This window comes from Pelophylax lessonae (genome assembly GCF_965119305.1).
Source record: "Pelophylax lessonae genome assembly, chromosome: 5".
NCBI lineage: Eukaryota > Metazoa > Chordata > Amphibia > Anura > Ranidae > Pelophylax > Pelophylax lessonae.
The window spans coordinates 219,743,904-219,764,628 of record NC_138772.1 but is presented as its reverse complement, the minus strand read 5'-3'; the positions used below and the strand labels follow the sequence as shown (position 1 = coordinate 219,764,628).

General features: G+C 45.9%; 1 protein-coding gene across 2 annotated transcripts in view; it reads right to left on the bottom strand.

Annotated features, from left to right (window-relative positions):
• Positions 1–20,725, bottom strand: part of GRB10 (growth factor receptor bound protein 10) — a 515,930-nt gene that overhangs the window by 314,869 nt on the left and 180,336 nt on the right. For both annotated transcript variants that reach the window (XM_082259307.1, XM_082259308.1), the window contains exon 4: positions 5,242–5,380. In XM_082259307.1, the coding sequence (XP_082115433.1) occupies positions 5,242–5,380 (139 nt within the window). The remainder of the gene's footprint in view (positions 1–5,241; positions 5,381–20,725) is intronic.

The following is a 20,725-nucleotide window of genomic DNA, read 5'->3' as shown; positions in this document are numbered from 1 at the left end:
ACTGTTCATTGACAATGTCAAAAAGTTCCAGACAGGGAAATACCTTGCCTGACTTCTGGGATTTGTGGGTGCCAAAAGATACCTGCGTCCTTGACGCTGTAGAATCATCTACCATTTTTACGGTTTCCCACACTGACACCCAAGTGCCTCCACCAGTGCACTTTCCCACACTACAGCTGAGAAGGATACAGCCTCCTCAAAATCAGAATGCGAAAAACGCAGATCCACCAGGATGGCATGCGTCTGCGGCTGCCATATCTACCTCAGAATCTGAGGATACTAGAGAGCCAGGAGAAGGCATAGGGCAATTTCTACTACTGGCATTTTCTTTTTTTTTTTTAAATGAAATCCACTTTTGATTCCAGGTTTTAAAAAAACTGCTGTAAAGGCAGACAGGGGCTGTGACCCGGAGGGTCCCGCAACAGCCAAGAGGGGGGTCTGTGGGTGAGATTTGGTCCTTGTGGACTCCCTTAATACTAAAAAAGAACAGTCACTAAAAAAAAATTGCAAAAAAATGCAATCTGCACCGCTACACCAGCGGCACCACAGACCTTGCACAGCCTGCAGCAGGGTTAATGAGAAATACCTACAGGAACCCCAGTAACATACCACCAAAACGATTTGGGAGGGATATAGAAACGTTCTGTGCAGAGAAAAACGATCTGACACAGGAACAGGAAATACCTGGGACATGTACTAGAATCCCCCTAGCTTCTCCCTGCTGTCCATATATTGTGGACTCCACGAAAATGTCCGCCCCATGCATTCCTATGGGGGAACTACCAAAACACAGCCGCCCATGCATTTCAATGGCAACATTTTTACACTGATGCAGAGGGAAACTACAGCAAAATGGCGGCCCCCGCGGCACGCCATGCAGTCTCCAGCTCCCCCCAAGGGGGTCAATTAGGCACTGGCATTGGGGGGCCCCCACCAGGATAAGAGGGGGAGGGCAAAAAGGAAGCGCCTTTTAAGTGTAGTATAATTGATGATTTATTTCCCCACAAGTATTAAACTCACAAGATATAGGAGTGTGTGCGCTCATGAAGGATGGTACATAAAGAGGAGCTGTCCCATCTGTCCTCCTTCCTATCCTGGCGATCCACGGGGCTGTATGCTGTTGGTCTAGGTGCTTCAGTTGTCCCATGGCCACCGGGAAGCAACCAGCGTGGACCGCAACAGGATCTGACGTCACCGGAAACAGTCGGGCTAGCACAACAAATGAGTTCTGGCTAGGCGCTTGGAGCAGCAGCTCCTTCTACAGGCCTGTCTTGCCCTCTTTGGGACTTCACCCATACCTCTTTAGTGCCTTATTAACCATCCTGCTACATTCCCCCATGTGTCCTTTTAGGTTCTTTTGTTTCCCTGGGGTCCATGTGAAATCCCTTGTGCTTTGTTTTGGGACAAGTGGAAAGACGTGTTGTGCCACCTCCTCCTGTAGACATCCAGTATGTTGATCACATGATTGTCTGTTGAAGCTATTTTGTACATGCAAGTTTATACACGTTTACAGTCTGCTCCAAGCAATTATATCCTTTTTGTCGGATGTACTGACTAATATTGCATCCATCCTTTAAGATAATCAATGAATGCCAACCCCCTAAAGACTGAAAAAGCTGAAACACATTGGGGTTTTTCTGCATTTGAGGTGTCTAATTTATGCATGTGTATTTCTAGTTATAAGCCTGTATTATACAGTTTTAGCCTTTATAGCTCTACACTATATTACTCAATGTTGTACTACACTGCCCCTACTTTTTAACCTTGTTTCAATAAAACCTAGTATTTCTAGACAGATTTTCATTGTTTTGGGTACATTGCTTATACTTTCCTTTGCATCATAAAATCCAATTTTTCCCCATGTGGGTTCATATATCCGTGATGGCGAACCTTGGCACCCCAGATGATGCTCATGCGCTCTGCAGTGTTGATCATAGACAATGTAGTTCCAAAATATCTGCATTGCCAAAGTTTGCCATCACTGTCATATATAGTAACAGGATATAGGGATTGATATCAGCCGATTTTGGGGTCCAGGAACATTACCTAAACTCAAACAAACATCAGTACTGTGTGCAAGGCCTTAGATGTTCTGTTAAGGCCCATTTCTATTGTATGCAACTCACCCTATGAAAATTCAACAATATTTATAGTGTTAACTGCTTTGCAAGCATACACACCGATTATGTATTGAACTCCTGGCTGTTCAAACCTAATCTCTATTAATGGCTACAAATTTATTTATAATCTAAAATGGTGTCTATACTACTAAAGCTGTATATTGAAAAATGCAAAGCAGCAACAATAATGAAAAGATAGGAAAAGGGGTAGGCAGGCAAGTTGAGTTATGGTTTTAGGGATTCACTTACAAAAATTATATGATTTTTATTCCCATAACAAATCAAGAACCAAACCATCAGACAGATTATGTATAAATGTAAACAACCCCCCCCCCCCGCTCCACCACAAAAGAATAGATTTTCAAACCTGGAGGCGGAAGGTTGCAGAGACTAAAGTGAAGGTCCATGTACAGTTTCAAAGACAAATAGACCACACTCCGACTTGAAAGGATCAATTTGTTTATTCATATTCCGACATAACAGTCATGGGACATCATGGACATCATAGACAGGACAACAAAAGAGGCATCAGTTGATGCGTTTCACAAATCACATTCGCTTAATCATAACAGTTATGATTAAGCGAATGTGATTCATGAAACGCATCAACTGATGCCTCGTGTCGTCCTGACTATGATGTCCATGATGTCAGATGAATGTTATGTCGGAATATGAACAAATTGATTGATCCTTTCAAGTCGGGAGTGTGGTCTTTTTGTCTTTGAAACTATACATCGCCTCGATCACAGATCTGACGCGCACCCGACCTCTGATTGTGGAATTGCCTTCGCCTGAGAGGCTGTCTTTCCTTTGTATTCCAAAGTGAAGGTCCACTCTGAGGCTTCATTCATATATATGCAAATCAAAGCGTTTTGAACCACATACGATTCACATGACCTGTAAACCAGTCTTTCTATGGAGTCGGTTCACACATATGAGGTGCAGTGGCAGTGCAAATTTAACAAGAGTTCTGTGTTTTCTGAGCACTGCGATGTGATTGAGATGCAAATTCCAGGCTCATTTCCTCCTATGGGAATGCATCTGAATCACACATCTCACCAGTTTTAAACACTAATTCGGTCAGAAAATGAAAAAAAAAAACCAAACAAACAAACATGGGTGTTGCCTCTTCTCCTCTCCACCCCCCTTGGGTCTAGTATAGATTTAAAAGGGATACCCCACGTAAAGAAAAAAAAAAAAAAAAAAAACACACCCTAGAGCACCTTGTCCTTCTGCTGATGGGTCAAGGGCCTCTTCCACACAACCCTGGCTGGTGGTTGTGGGGGGTCTGCGGGCAGTGGGTTAATGGAATCTGGAAGCCCCCTTTAACAGTGGGGGAACCCCTGATCCTGACCCCTTATGTGAATTAGGAGTGGTTCATATTACCCCACTGTACCTCATTCACCAGAAAAGTGTCAAACCTAAAAAAAGACAACTTTTGACAATTCCTTAATTTAAAAAGCAAAAACAAAATGTCCCCAGATGTAGATCCATCTTCAATCATGAACGCCGCCAACCCAGAAAAACAAAAAACGCTCTGCCGTCTGACAGTTCCTAAATGCCCCAAAGCTTGTAGGTTTTAAAGTAGAGCTTCACCCAAAAGGGGAAGGTCTGCTTGTCTGCCTCCTGGTTTCGACAGGTACCCACTTCCACTTCTGGCTGAGTTCGCAGAGGCAAAGAGAGCATAAAGTTCAGCCCCTCCTCGCAACAGCAGCCAGTCCATTCACAATGCGCAACATGATTCGCGCATGCGCAATAGAAAAACCGCCTATGAAGCCGCAAGGCTTCACTGCCCATTTCCCTTAGCTGAGATGGTGGCGCCAGCCCCCAAGAATTCAAGAATCAGCTCGGGTGAGGACACCACTGGATGCCCTAATAGTAAAAGTCAGCAGCTACAGTATTTGGTGGGCAGACTTCGCTTTAGCTTAACAGACCAAGCTGTCCAGATAAGGTGGAGACAAACATTTACCACTGACAGGGGTGCTTATATTTGTCAGCTTTTATGTAAAACCTTTATCCCAAAAGGGGGAAAAAAACAGCTTGCTGTGACTGCAAATAAAGTGTTAGCTGGTGTTGGGCTTGACTAACATATCAAAGCCAATCTAAATCTGCTAGCCTAACATTACCATGCCCTCAGACTGCTGCAGTCCAAAAGGTGTTTGCATTATTACTTCATCCAGAATGCAGGCACCCTAAGACAGGGAGTGTTACTAGCTGGAACACCAGGCAAAATAAAGGAAAAAACCTAAGAGAAAAAACAAATGCAACCACCACATCAAAGGATAGGCAAGATGCAATATTTTATATTTTTGGTTTTGGTTTAATAAAGTTTTGGAAAAAAGGCATCTTCATCAATGACATGCAGAAATTGCTGCTCTATTCATTGCTTTGTCATACTCTGCCTAAACACTTGCATAATTCTGCATTTATAACATCAGTTTAATCAAAATGGAACCAGGGTCATTGCCAGAAATAAAAAAAATCAACTCATCCTCATTTCTGATTTCCTAAGGTTTAAAATGTTTCGCCAAGAACAAAACAAAGTGCCAGAAGTATCATACAGGTGTCCCCAAAATAAGCTAAAATTGAATGCAAGATGTATTATACACCAAGCATTTGCCATGTGCTGCCTTGTAATGCTGCATTCTGATTCACAACATTCTCACATTTCACTTTTTTTCACCTGCTGCTCCATTTACCAGGATTAGAGACACTTCTTGATATGGGTCAGCATGCCGCTCACTGCACGTTCCCCAATATGACCTTGTGTAGCAATTAGCAGCTCAGCCCCCCCACCCACACAGTTAGGGAAGGAGGCCTAAGAAGCTTACACAGACACTGCCAAAGGCAAAGTTGCAGAGGAGCGAAGGGAAGGCAATTATAAGCTGCTGCATGGACCAGCATTAACCTATGTGCTATAACTGGACAAAGTAAAGTTGTATGCTACAGACTGCATCACATGATTCTCTATTGTGAAGCTATACATACTTAAACTTCAAATATTATCCAAATTATCAAATCTATAACAGTTACATTTCTCACAAGGGACTTCCTACATATGAAAGCTGTACATCAGGAAAATACTCTGAGCCTATGCATCTTTTGCTTTAATGATACTTACACTTCTTTTGCTGGCAGGCTGGTTTTGAGGTAATGATCCTGGTGCAAGTATTGGAGAACCTGCAGGTGTGCAAAGCTCTGGAAATGGATTTGGAATTGCTGGCAAAGATGATGTACGCGGTTGTTCCTCCTGTAGGCGTCTACATGGAAAACAAAAAATACCCTAATTAAATGAGAATTAAGTTAGTCTTGAAATTGCAGTATAAAAGCAAATTGCAAATCTTAAAAAAAAAAAAATGGGATTTTTGTACTTACCGTACCACCAATGGACTTAGCTGCTGCTTATTCATAGAAGTTTGGGTAATAAGCCCCTCCCACTAGGAGTGACCAGGCAGGGCAAAAGACTGCCCAGAAGGTGGTACCCCCAGGCTATTACCCTCGGCCTCACAGTTGCATTTCCAGTTTAGTTGCAAGCAGTGGCGAATAACCAAAAAAACCCTCAGAAAAAGACAGAGGGGTGGAAGCTACGTCCGTCGGTAGACTCAGAGAAATGGATTTTACGGTAAGTACAAAAATCCCATTTTCTTTCGCCCACCAATGGACGTAGCTGCTGCTTATTCATAGATGGTTAGGACGTCCAAAAGCCGTAACCACTGAGGGGTGGGAAAGGAAAAAAACCCAAAAAGGAAAACATGGAGCCCAACACGTAACAACTGTGGCTCAAAAGTAACAAAGCCACAAAAGGAGGAGCAAAAAATAGATCGCTCCTTACACGGCCACCTGCAACACCTTGCGGCCAAAGGACGCATCTGCAGACGCCAGTACATCCACTCTAAAACTTGATGAATGTGTGTACTGACGACCAAGTGGCCACCTTACAGACCTGCAGCACCGACGCTTGATGGCGGAAGGCCCAGGAGGCACTCAACGCCAGTGACAGGGAAAGGCGGAACCTTGCCCTTAAGAGAATACGCCCGCACCACCGTCTGTCTGATCCATCGAGAGATGGTCGCTGCAGACGCAGCCTGACCCTTCCAGGGTCCATCCGTATTCACAAACAAGAGTCCGACCGACGAAAGGATAAACTTGTATCGCCCGAACCACATCCAAGTAATGCAAAGCAATTTCCTTGGGATGGGAAGGTTTCGGACAGAGTGACGGGAGCACTAGGTCTTCAAGTGAAAATCAAAAACAACCTTAGGCAGGAATGACGGATTAGGTCGCAACACCAACTTATCTCTATGGATCACCAGATAAGGAGAACGGCAAGACTATACTGCCAGTTCAGACACCCTACGAGCAGAGGTAACAGCCACCAGGAAGGCAACCTTCTGCGACAAGTCAAGCAATGAAATGCACCGAATGTTCTCAAAAGGAGGATGCTGAAGAACCAACAGAACCAAATTAAGGTCCCAAGGAGGCACCAGGGACCTCCTGGGGGGGGGGGGGGAATCAAATGCCAAACCCCCTGAAAAGTCTGAATCAAAGAGTGAGTAGCCAACAGACATTGGAAATACACAGCCAAGACAGACCTGACACTTAAGTTGGTCAACCCCTTTCTGCAAAAAAGCCAGGATCCTGCCGACAGCAAAGGATCTGGGATGTAGGTGGGACGCCTCACACCAAGCAATGTACACTTTCCATGTACGGTGATAGAGGTTCCGAGAAGTGGACTTCCTGGCCTTGAGTAAGGTAGGGATCACAGATTCAGACAGACCCCTGTCCTTCAACACCTTGCTCTCAACAGCAAGCCATTAAAGCCAGCGACCGTAAAGCAGGATGGAAGATGGAACGCTGCGACAGAAGATCTTCCCGCAGAAGAAGTGCCCACGGACCTGCAACCCGTAGCCAAATCATGTCAGCATAACAGGATCTTCGGGGACAATCTGGTGCCACCAGAATCATTGAAATCCCCTCCAGCTCGACCCTACGGAGGAGACGAGGCAAGAGCTTCAGTGGAGGAAACGCATAAAGAAGCCTGTACTGACTCCAGGGAGCCACGAGGGCATCCACGGCCTCGGGCCAGAGGATCTCTGGACCGAGCCACAAAATTTGGAACTTTTCTGTTTTGCCTGGAGGAAAACAAATCCACATCCGAGGTTCCCCACCGGAGACACAACTGGTGAAACACTTGCGGATGCAAAGACCACTCTCCCTGATCCAGGGTTTGACGACTCAGGTAATCTGCCTGCTAGTTGTCTACGGGAAAGTACACAGTGGATGGGGCCGGAACGCAAGACTCTGCCCAGCTCAGAATTTCGGCTACCACCAGAGCCGCCAGGGCACTCCTGGTGCCCCCTTGATGACTGACATATGCCACGGCCGTGACATTGTCTGACTGGGCCCCGACAGGACACCCCTGGAGAGCGTCCGTCCAATGGAGCTGGCTCAACTTCATTGCACTCAGCTCCAAAACGTTGATCGGAAGATTGGATTCCTTCATCGTCCAAATGATTAAGCAGGGGACACTTGCAGGCAGAGTGATCCTGTAGCAGGAAAAAATGAAATGCACCACAGGTTCCAGCAAGTCCTCCGCGACCCCCCCCCCCACGTGTACCGCGCCTTTAAGAGGCAACCGCTGCACACAGAAAAATACCAGGGAATCCTGAAGCCCCCACAAGGCCAGAAACCCCCCTGAAAATGCAGCAGTAAAGGCCAGCAATAGCACCGCTAGTTACTACACCAGGTGCAGCATGTCTTCACAGCGCGGCAGTGTGATAGGAAACGCCCATCGCTTCCCCGCCCACCAGAGGCAGTAGCTATGTTAAGGGGGGATGGGTGCGCTGATAGTGTGTTGAAGCTGCTCCCGGTATTCAGTGCTTTGTGAATATATAAAATAAATATGGTGTGTTGGGGTGCGCTAAACAATAAATATATGAATAAAATATTATAACCAAACTTAAATATACAAAGCTATTCGTGAGTAATCAGTATGTGCAAAAACACAAAAGTTCATAAGTGTCCATAAATGGGTGATGACAGGTAGGTGAAAAACTTAAAATCGATTCCACATCCAAAGTGTATCCACCACCAAGTGAAATTCCTCCTTACCGAACGGGAAAAGGGTAAGGTGCAAATATTAAACTCATATGCTGAACAAAATTCGATCTCCTTAGTGAACAAGCAATCACCTCGTGCAAAACACCTGGGTTAGCCTCTTACCAGATGGCAATCAGTATGCGCTTGTATCTGCAAAGACACTGCCTCCCCTTCTCTTTAAAATCTACAGAGCCTGTCACAGCAACCACGCTGACGATTCCAGCTCCGCCATATGACAAAGGGAACAGAGGACTAATAGTGTATTACCCTTGAGATTTTATTAAACAAGCGGTATTGCACTTACAGTTAAGATGTCTTGAAATCAGCATAAAAAATATTGACGTTAGAATTCCTGAAGAGGCTTGCGTCCGGCTGCAGCACGGACCGCAAGTTCTATGTGACGTGTGCGCCTCCTCGAGGCAGTAGCTACCCACTCTCTGCACGTCCCCGGTCTCCGGCAAAATGGCTGCCGGCTCCAATGAAGGGAGACAACCCACAGGTTGCTGGGGCCTATGAGAAGGACGCCAGACCACAAGAAAATGGCGAACATGCAGTGTCATGCCCAATAAGGCCCACCTAGTCACATGCCCAGGGGTCCTGGCGGAGGTCTTCCATGGTGAAGACACCCCCCACTGTCCACAACCCTGCCCAGAACCCTCAGGTGCCACAAATAGTAGACCCCCACTAAAAGTGTCCCTGGGCCCCAATCCAGGGTAGGGGGGAGGTCATGGCAGGAGGGGGAAGGTCCCAGGCGACCCATCATAGTGAAGGGGGTGATATGCGGAGAGGGTATCTGAGAGACCTACTCACCTTGGAAGGCACCCACGTCCACCCCAGGCCCGCTAACCAGACGGGGGGACTGAATTTACCTGACCACACTGCTGAGGATGGGCGTCCAAACTGACAGACTGCCTCCGCACCGCAGTGAGGGCACTGTCGACCAAAGGGCACACTGCAAAGCTGGCATGCCAGGTGTGTGCGTCCCGGCGGGAAGTCACCGCAGGCCAGTCCCCGTCTATGGGACTATAGTTGCTATCGAGACCCAGCGCGGAGCTACAGTCTGCATGCGCTCGCTGGGACAAACTGGGAGACCGTAAGGCTCTCATATAGCCAGTCCGAAACCCAGCTGGCAGATCCATCAGGAGTCCGCAGCATCAAAAATAAAAGAAAAAAAAATCAAAGAGAAAAAAGGTTCCCTTTAAGACATTTAAAAAAGGAAGCTAGGACAAACGTCCCAGCAGGGAGCTGTTTGGCCACTCCTAAGAGCAGGCAGCTAAAACTGGAAATGCAGCTGTGAGGGTAATAGCCTGGGGGTACCGCCTCCTGGGCGTGTCAAAGCTTTTGCTCTGCCTGGTGATTCCTAGTGGGAGGGGCTTATTACCCAACCATCTATGAATAAGCAGCAGCTACGTCTGTCGGTGGACGAAAGAAATATAATTTATTAATGATCAATACAAATAGCCTGGACCAATACTATCACTGTATATGACTTGCTGGAAATGAGGATTTCCAGAAATTATTTCACATGTAGAGCGATCCCATTGGTACATGATGTAGATACAGTGCATCAAGAAAGTATGCCCAGCGCTTTACTTGTTCCACATTTTATGATACTGCCTTATTCCAAAAGTTCATTGTCAACAATACCCCATGACAATCTTTGCAAATTTATTAAAAAAAAAAAAATCACATCTACATAAGTATTCACAGCCTTTGCCATGACACTCAGAATTGAGCTCAGGTGCATCCTGTGATCATCCCTGAGGGGTTTACCTGTGGTAAATTCAGTTCATTGGACATTTGGAAAGGCACACCTGTCTATATAAAGGTCCCACAGTTAACAGTGCATGTCAAACCAAGCCATAAAGTCAAAGAAATTGTCTGTAAACCAAGACAGGATTGTATCAAAAGCACAGATCTGAGGAAGAGTAAAGACATTTTTTTGCACCATTGAGGGTCCAAATGAGCACAGTGGCCATCGTCCATAAATGTAAGCAGTTTGGAACCACCAGGACTTTTCCTTGAGCGGGCCGCCCAGCCAAACTGAGCGATCGGGGGAGAAGGGCCTTCGTTAAGGAGGTGACCAAGGACCCGATGGTTATTCTGGCAAAGCTCCAGTATTTCTCTGTGCAAGGAGGAGACCCTTCCAGAAGAACCACCATATCTGCAGCACTCCACCAATAAGGCTTGTATGGTAGAGTGGCCAGACGGAAGCCACTCCTTAGTAAAAGCCCCATTACAGCCCACCTGGAGCTTGCCACCTGAAGGATTCTCAGATCATGAGAAACAACGTTCTCTGGTCTGATGAAACAGATTGAACTCTTTGGCCTGAATGGCAAGCGTCATGTCTGGAGGAAACCAGGCACCACTCATCGCCAGGCCAATACCATCCCTACAGTGAAGCATTGTGGTGGCACCATCATGCTGCGAGAAGGTTTTTCAGCAGCAGGAACTGAGACTAGTCAGGATCAAGAAAAGATGAATGCAGAAATCTACAGAGAAATCCTTGGTGAAAACCTGCTCCAGAGTGCTTCGAACCTCAGACTGGGGTGAAGATTCATCTTTTAATAGGACAACGACCCTAAGCAGATGGCCAAGATAGCAAAGGAGTCACTACAGGACAACTGTGAATGTCGTCAAGTGGTCCAGCCAGAGCCAAGACTTGAACCCGATTGAACATCCCTGGAGTGATCTAAAAGTGTGAAAGGCTGTGCACCGACGCTCCCCATCCAACCTGATTGAGCTGGAGAGGTCCTGCAAAGAAGAATGGGAGAAACTCCCCAAAAACAGGTGTGCCAAGCTTGTAGCATTATACTAAAGACTTGAGGCCCCGTCAGTTTAGAGTACTTTGGTCCCTGAATACGGAGTGCCAAAAAATGGAAGGAAAATGAACAGAGGTTCCAACATTTGGGGAAATTGTGTGCTTTTAATCATTTATAGGGTGTATATTTGGAGAACGGTTTTATACATGTTTTTTCTGCAGTGCCATGCACTTTGGAATATTCTGTTTTACAGTATGTACCAGCTATGAAAATGCACTTAGTTTTAAACCATATTTTAAACCATACTTTTAGAGCAGCACAGACATTTCTTGGTATATTTTGTCGGTCCAAGTCATGGCTATAGGCTATAGTGATAAGTGCTAAGCCAACCAGGAAGTAAACCGCAGAATAAAAGTATCAACCTTGCAGTCAGGGCCACAACTGATCCACCAGAAAACTGGAGGATTCTCCAATGGATCTGGGCTGCCTGATGAGACCTTCAGAAGTCAGACCTTAAAATTAGTTTTTTTTTTTTAAAGACAGAATTTGAGTACTGTTACTTTTCCTCAAGTACAGTATTTGCCGATTCCAATTACTGATACCCATTTTTGGTGTCATGTGACCGTTCTTTTAGACTAATAAAACAAGTTTTACTTTTTTTTAGCACCAAGAACTGTAACTCAACTGTAAAATTTGTATTTGCTTTTATTTGCTTAAATTATATTATAAATATGCATCACACAGGATGTATGAACTGCTTTCAGCAGGTGGATGGATGGGCTCCAAAAGCTCCATAATAAGTACATGCACCAGTGGAGCTGCTGGCTGTAAGCTTGGTTGGATGGAGGGATGGACTATCAACTCCTTTGATGTAGATCTGTGCAGTATTGAGTGGGTGTGTGAGCTGCTGTTCCACAATGGATGGATGGATAGGTTGCAGCCGTGATAGTGGATGGCAAACCTTGGCACTCCAGATGTTTTGAAACTAGATTTCCCATGATGCTCATGCACCCTGCAGCGTAGTTAAGCATGAGAAATTTAGTTCCAAAACATCTGGGAAGCCAAGGTTCACCATCGCTGGTCTAGTGTAATAAACACAGTCCAAATCAGTAAAAGTTGTATATGCTGCGCCGTGCGATAATACCCATAAGTACAGCAAAATATATGCAGGACTTGTAATAGGACTCACCGCCATGTTGGGGGGGGGGGGGTAACCTCATCTTCCCCCAAGCGGACGTCACTTCCGGTATCAGAGTATTTGCATGAGCAATGCTTGTGCACATGCTTAGTATTGGCACCAATACCGGTGCAACCCTACTTTAAATATCTTCCCATAGACCAAGGGGGCCCTAAAGGGTAAATAAGGTGTTCCTCAGCTCCCGCTACAACTCCTTTCAGCAATCTCAACCGCCCAACAAACCCATCTTATGACAGAGCACAGTACTATACGCTCTTTACAGAAGCTGGAACATAAGCAGTTTAATGATTTATATTACCCCCCATTAGGTGAATAGTGCTGTTTTCAGTGTACTACAAGTTCTCTAAACAATGCAGCAGTTATGGAATGTAAGCAAATTTGCAGACATTAAGGCTAGCCACATACATATTAGATTTCTCCATCTGCACTATACAGCTTGAATAAACCTCCCTTGTCAGATATTGTACTTAGTAGCCAGCAGGCCTACTGAGCAGCTCAACAATTATTGTATCTGATTAGATGCAGTAAATGCTCAGCTGACAACTTCCCGTCCTGCTCTTTCGACAAAAGTTGACAAAAATCAACTTTTGCTGAACTGAGGTGTCAACAGGGTAACCCACAGCTTTGATTTCAGTTAATTCAGCAGGAATCAAATGAAATTCAAGCTGTGTATTTCCAGCTGAAGTGAGCAGCACTGTTGCTGTGCTGGCTGAGCAGAAAGTTTGCTACTTTTAATGTAGGCAGGGGTTAAACCCATAAAAGCTTGCAGATATTGTTACCTAAAGCAGGATTAAACTCAGTAAATTAACGTCTTCAAAAACCAGATTTCTGGCATGCCAGAACACTCAAATTTGTTTATGCTCTCAACCAACCTATCAAACCATGAAATGGATGTGGTCTTAAATGATCACATGTTCAGCCCCATGGCAGTTAAAGATCCGAGGCTAAGGCGACAGCTTCCTTGGCTGAAAAGGAAAGATTTCGTTCTAGAGGTGCACCGAAATGAAAATTCTGGACCGAAACGGAAAATTCAGGATGCACGAGGCCAAAAACCAAAATTGACTTTTTTAAAAAAAATTAAAATTCAATAATGTGGCAAGCGTTTTTGTACTGAAGTCAATGGGATGCAAATTTTGCACTTAAGTCAATTGGGCGCAGCATATACAGGAACCAATCCATTTTTCTCCTACAACTGCTGAAAGAAGGCTTCTCCTCTGCTCCCTTTAGCTGGGATTCAGCAGGCTGCAGGAGGAAAAGGTTCATTATGCTATTCAAAATAAAAAAACTCAAAATTCTGAACCATTACACACTTGTGAAAATACTCCGTATTGGCACAGATAAATCCCTACTATTTACTTGACACAACATCCGTTATATTTTACCAACTGGGTATTATATGGTTTGTATGCACTTAAATTCATTAAAGTGTCTATTTTATCCCAAAAATTTGAGTTTGAAAAACCACTGTGCAAATATCGTACAACAATTTTCAGCCCACTTTTCTCTAAGCCCTTTGCTTTCAGAAAATATATAAAATGTTTGGGGGGGTTCTAATTATCTAGTAATAAGAAAGCAGAATTTAAAATGTGTGTGTGAAGTGTCAGATTTGGCTTGAGCAGTAAAGGCAAAACTTTACCAGTTGTGGATAGAGTGGAAAGGGATTAAAACCTTGCTATTGGTGTCTGTGCCACTATTAGAGATTCACCATCTTCATTTGTCCTGTTTACCGTTATCACTGAAATGAAAGTAAAAGAAAATAGCATTTTGGTTGTCCCCAGAAAAGAGAGGGGGGGGGGGATCTTTCAATAGTGAGACTGAATCTGGTGACCTGGGGGGCCCCCAAGGTATTCACTTAATTTGCAGTGATTTCCTCTCAATTCCTGTTTTGGTTATATGAGGCAAATATCTCCAATGGGCCATAGAAGGTAAAAAACAAGACTTACCAATAACAGTATTTCTATGTGCCCTTCGTAACAGCACCTAGGAGAGAGCGCAGCACCACCCACTTCACAGGAAACAGCAGTGACAAAGCTTTTTAAATCTAGCTCCTTCCACCATACTGTCCGTGATAAACGAGAATTCCTTGACAGACACACAACCACAAGCCACAATAAAACATAACACAACGTCCCAGGGAGAGGTAACAGCTGCTGTCCTGAAAGGCTCATAGAAATACCATTACCAGTAAGTCTAAGGTTTTCTCGCCTTTTAGGACAGCACCCTGGAGATGAGAGAACTTACTCCAAGGCAGGACTACTGCTTGCAAGACTTTCCTGCCAAAGGATTGATCACAGGCAGACAATAGGTTCAGCCTGTAGTGTTTGATGAAAGTGGAGAAACTAGACTAGGTGGCAGCCTTACAAAAATCTGCTCTGTTGATGCACGGCCTTTTTTGCCCAGCATACTGCTACCGCTCTCGTAGAATAGGGCATTACCTCCTTTCAGAGGCTTTGTCCTTTGCTACATAGGCTTCAATAATAGCCTGCTTCAGCCACCTCCCCAAGGTGCTTTTGGAAGCGCTCTCCCCATTGCATGCTCCTGAGGTGAGGATAAATCAAGAGAATGATTTTCTGAAGTCTTTAGTTATCTCCAGCTACTGCAAAAGGCACCTCCAAGGTATGGAATGCTTCACCCAGACTAGATGACGCTGAACAAAAAGGTAGGGGAGATTATTTCTTGAGTACGGTGAAATTAGGAAACCTTTGGGAGAAACTCCAGATCTGTCCCGAGGATTACTCTGTCCAGAAAAACTAAAAAAAGTTCAGAAATCAAAAAGGGCCAGGATTTCACTAATTCTTTGGACCAAGGTCACCATAACCGAAATAATGGTCTTTAGGTTAATAAACTTGCCAAAGTATCATTTAAGGGTTTGAATGGAGCCTTTGTGAGCCCCTGCAAAACTGATTTTATCTGGAAAAAAATTTGCTAAACACCGACCTGAACCTGGCTAATGCCTTAAAAAAACCTAATTCGTGGTTCCTGAGAGAGTTCTCTCCAGGAAGACCGATAGCACTGCAACCTACGTCTTGAGGGTGCTTGCTGCTAGATCTTTATCCATTCCCTCATGGAGAAATTCTATACTCTGAGGTAATTCTAGTAACTCCATGAATTATAGCACTTCCATACTTTGAAGTAGATCGCTCTGGTCACTTTCTTCCTGCTTGTTTAGAGAGTGGAGGTGAGTTTATTCGACAAACCTCTTTAACAGGTCCTCTTCCAGAAACCAGGTGGGAAGATTGAAATGTGCCAGATTCAGGTAACCGAGGACCCTGCACCAGAAGGTCCTTCCTGATTGGTACTCTCCAGGGAAGTTTTGATGACAGATTCAGGAGTGTAGAAAACCACAGCCTCTTTGGCCAAAAAGGAGCGATCAGAATTAGGTCCGTTGATTCCACCTGGAACTTTCCCAGGACTTTTTTTTCCCCCCCCAAAGACAGTGGGTAATCCCACCGATAAGCCAACGTGTCTAATCCAAGCGCCAGATCTTCTCTATGGAGGGAAAATAATGCAGGAGTCTTTGCATTTACCTGGCTTGCAAACAGGTTCACTTGAGGGAGACCCCAAGCCTCCATGAACATCAGCAAAACCTCCTGATTTAGGGCCCACTCAGATTTTGTCACCCTTTAACAGATTTTGCGATCCCTTTAAGTGTACTGTGGACAGGTAGGCTAAATTTGTCCTGGCCCAAGTTAAAATGTCAAGCTAGTTCCATCGGGGTTTTGCTTCTCGAGCTCCCTTACATTGACAGATATATAACTGCTGTTACATTGTCTGCCAGTATCTAAAGGTGCTGGCTCGAGAGACTGATGGAACAAGGAGGCTCAGGTGTATTTCCTTCAACTCTCTCCAACTGGAGGATTTTGTTGTCTGTCCAAGAACCATGTGCTGCTTACTCCTCCAGATGAGCTCCCCAACCCCACACACTTGCATCCATTGTCAGGGGTTCGATTACTGGAAAATACCAAGGGAGACCTCTTGACCGATTGTCCTGGTCTCTCCACCACCAAAAGGACCTCCTTTCCACTGATGCAATCCTGATCTGTTTCTCCAGTGCTTCCCGATGGGACCACTTTGAGGATTTCTGACTGAAAGGGAAGAGTGTGGAGCCTACCTTAATTTGCTGGGATTGAGGCAGTGAGTAACCCCAACCCGTATGGTTGGACTGAAGCAACTTCAGGGCTGACTGAATCTTCTCTATTTTCTCCTCTTGGAGAAAAATCTTCTGCTGTACTAGGTCTAACCCAACCCAGAAATGTCACCCTTTGAGTTGGAACTAAGTTTGATTCCTCCGGATTCACCAGCCAAGCCAATTTGCTGAAGTTGTCTTGCTTTTCTCTTAGATTAGCCAGTAACTGGCTTTGGGACTCCGCAAACAGTAGTAAGAAAAACAAAAAGCAGAGCGCCTCCAAGTGTTAGTTTAATTAAAAGGGTAAGGCAGGTACAGGAAAACTGCTCACATTTAAAACAGTATAAAATAGCTCATCTGTTAGGTGGTCTGCAGGAACACAGGGGTCCACGGCTGGATGTTTGTGGCTCCAAGAGGTGGTGCAGGGGGTGGTGAAGGAGGGAGATGTCTGGAGAGCCAAGAGACCAGATAGGATGGCCAGCGGCTTCAGGAAGGTGTTCTGTTCCTCAGGGAGACACCTGGTGAGCCGAGAGACCATTAGGTAGGATGGCTGTCGGCCTTAGAAGGGCACCCTGCTCCTCAGTACATCCGGCGCCGACAGATAGGGGAGCCCAGCGTGACAGATCCAGCAGCCAATCGCACAACGCGTTTCCGAGCGTGCGCAGTAGCCTCACAGGGCGTGCGCGCTCCTTTCTCAAGTGCTCCTTTCTCGACTGCACTTGAGAAAGGAGCGCGCACGCCCTGTGAGGCTACTGCGCACGCTCGGAAACGTTTAAAAAAAAAAATTTTGACTTACCCTAAAATCCATTTCTCTGATGTTCATTGATGGACACAGCTCCTCATCTTCTTGATCACTGGGTTATACGTCCCCCTACAGGAGTAGGACACTTCGTCTTTGGGGCAGTCCCAGGGAGTATACTCACACTCAGCTATAGGTACTCAGTTTTGTTACAAGCGGTGTCAGAAGAAAGCCAACTCCACAGAGAGGTGGGTGCTGTATCCATCAATGAACATCAGAAATGGTTTTTACGTCAAAAATCCCATTTTCTCTTTCGTTCATTGACAGACACAGCTGCGGATCATCTTGACCATTGGGACGTCCCAAAGCAGTGTCAAGAATGAGGGGTAGAATCCGCAAGAAAAAGAAAAAATCCCAAGGCTAAACCGTAGCCAACCAGGTAACATGGAGCTCATCCATAAACTGGAGCTCACCTGAAAAAAAAAAAAAAAAAAAAAAATAGACCCTCAAAGAGGTCCAGGTCCTCTAAACAGCAGCCTGCAAAACCTGTGTGAAAGTGTGCACAGACAACCAGGTGGCCACCTTGCAAACCCAACGCCTGATGAAGGAAGGCCCAGGAGGCACTAAGCACCCTAGTAGAGTGTGCCTTAACAGGGAAAGGAGGAACCTGACCCCTAATTGAATAGGCCTGGATCATGGTCTGATTCACCTGGAAATGGTCGCAGCAAAAGCAGCCAACCCTTTCCGAGGTCCATCCATGAGTACAACTAGTGAGTGACTTCCTAAAAGACTCAGGAGTACCAGGTACACCCTGGATGCCTGAACCACATCCAGGGAATGCAAGGCAATTTCCTTAGGATGTTTAGGCCTGGGACATAGGAAAGGCAACAATGTTTTCATTCAAATGGAAATCAGAGAGAATCTTTGGAAGGAATGCAGACAGGGGCAAAGAACCACCTTCTCTGTGAACCACCAGGTAAGGTGAATGACAAGACAACGCCTGTGCGCAGCAGTAATAGCCACCAATACGGCCACCTTCTGGGACAACACAAGCAGGGGAACCCCCCGAATATTTCCAAAGGGAGGTTTCTGGATAACTGAAAAACAAATTGAGGTCCCATGGTGACAATGGAGACTGCACTGGAGGAAACAAGTGTCAAACTCCCTTGATAAAACGGTATGCACCAAGGAATCAGTGGCCAATGGACAATGAAAGAAAAACCGCCAAGGAATCACCAGTTCAGACAAACCTCCATCCTTCAGGACCTGGCTTTCAAACAGCCAAGCTCTTAAAGCCAGCAACTGTAAAACAGGATGGAAGATCGGTCCTTGGGACAGCAGATCTTCCGTGAGGAAGTCTCCAAGGAGCATCGGTGATCAGCCATACAGTATCGGTGTACTAAGACAGTCAAGGCCAGTCTGGAGTCAATAGAATGACTGGAATCCCTTCTGCCTCCATCCAGCACAGAAGCCTTGGCAGAAGTCTGCGGGGGGGGGGGGGGGTAAATCAGACGATATTGACTCCAAGGAGCCACTAATGCGTCTGTGGCATCGACCAGAGGATCCCAAGACCGTGCCACAGACCTCTGTACCCTCTTTGGAATTTGTACAGCAGAGGGAAAGTCTGATCACTCGACATTCCAGTACATTAAAATTGTCAGTCTTGAATCCAGACCCCCTGAGCACAATCTGTGCCGATGACGCTTCCCCACCTGGACAGACTGGCATCCATGGTGGCAACTGTCCAGTACAGGGGGGAGAAAGGATTTTCCCTGTCCAAGTGCCGGAGAATGAAGCCACCTATAGAGACCATGGATTCTTGTCCCATTTCACCAGAATGTTTTTGCAGAAATCTTGTGTGGAACTGTGCAAATAGAACCACCAGGAAAGTAGACATCAGGCCCAGCACCCGCATGCAAGCCCAGAGGGATGACCGTCTGCTGGACAACAGAAGCTGAATTGCCTCCTGCAACGTCTGGAGTTTTTCCAGTGGAAGAAACGCTGAGGCCGAGTCCAGAGTCAGACCTAGATAGTCCAGTTGTGGACAAAACCAGAGCAGACTTCTGAAGGTTCAGAAACCAAACTCCCTCAGAGTTCGCAGAGTAATCTCCAAGTTGTCCTTTAGATCAGTCAGTGGCTCTGCTTGCAGAAGATCATCCAGGTACTCCCGTAACGTGATCCCCCGCTGACACAACAATGCTAGCACAGGGGCCAACACTTTTGTGAAGACCAGAGGCGAGACCAAGAGGTAACGCCACAAACTGATAATGCTCCTAGTCCACGGCAAAGGGGAGGAAATCCCCGATGTAGGGATGCCACTACCCTGCGAATGGACTCCATTCGAAAAACGTCTGTACCGGCACAAAAGCAGTTTAGCAGCTTGAGGTCCAGAATTGGATGTACCTTGTCTTCCTTCCTGGGAACAGTAAAATTGAGTAAAAACCCCTGGAAAAGTCAGAACCAGAACAATCACCCCTTGAAGTAACAAGTCTTGCACTGCCACAAAGAGACCCCGTAAGTGATCTGGGGACAACTGAAGGTTGGAAGGGAGGAACCTTTCTGGAGGATAAGACCAAAACTCGATCTTAAAGCCGGATCGATTGACTGTGGACCCACTTGTCATGTACCAGGAGGTCCACAGATCCGGAAACCAGCGAAGACGTCCCCCCACCCCAGATACGGGTGAGGGGGGCATCTCGAAGAAGAGGAAGCCTTATCCGCAGGTCTGGAGGAGCCTGCTCGTGGCTTGCCATACCAGGTTCTCTTGGAACCTCCAGGGGAGGCCCTGAAGGGCTTTAATCCCATGTCTTGAGACCCTGAGGGACGAAAAAGGCCTCTTATGAGCCAAGAAGAATGGCCCACATCTATGACAGGGCTCCATGCCCTTGGTAGCCTGCGGAAGAAGAGTACTCTCCCCCCCTCCCCCCCGGTGCTACCCTACCCTGAGGTCATCGAAGGAAGCGCCAAACAGACGATCCCCTACAAGGTGGAGATCAGATCAGGCCTTCTTAGAAGTCTGGTCCGCAGACCAGCATTTAAGCCAGATAATATAATATGCCTAAGGACCACTGCTGATACAGCTTAGAAAAATTAAAGGAACCGCTTCCAAAGAGGCATCCCAGATAAACTGTAGCCCCTGGACCAACTGATCCGCCAGCTCCGCAAAGGCAGGGGGAAGTTGTTTCCTCTCCAGGTCCCTGTGTAAAAGTTTAGCCCACTCAGTTTGCGACACCAGGGCAATAGTAAATACCGGCCTAAGTGCCGAACCAGTCACAGTGAACATATGTCGGGCCAGAGCCTCTGCCTGTCCATTAGCCGGATCTTTAAAGGAATAGGAGGAATATATAATGTTTGGGGGTTCCAAGTAATTTTCTAGTAAAAAAATGGATTTTAGCAAGAATTCCGCGTAAAATCATTTTTTATGAATTTCGACAGATGCAGCTCCATCTTTTCAGAGACTAGAGGGTTATGTTCCTTCAATGAGGAATAGGCACTAGGCAGGAAAAAACAACCATGCCTATGGGGCTTTCCCTGCAGGTATAACCCCACACACTCTGCTATCAGCATTAGTTTAGTTGTAAACAGTGTTTAGAATACAAAAAAAGCCCCACTCACTCAGAAGTAGAGGGGCGGGTGCTGTGTCTGTTGAACTTCAGAGAAAAGGATTTTCTCTTACAAAAA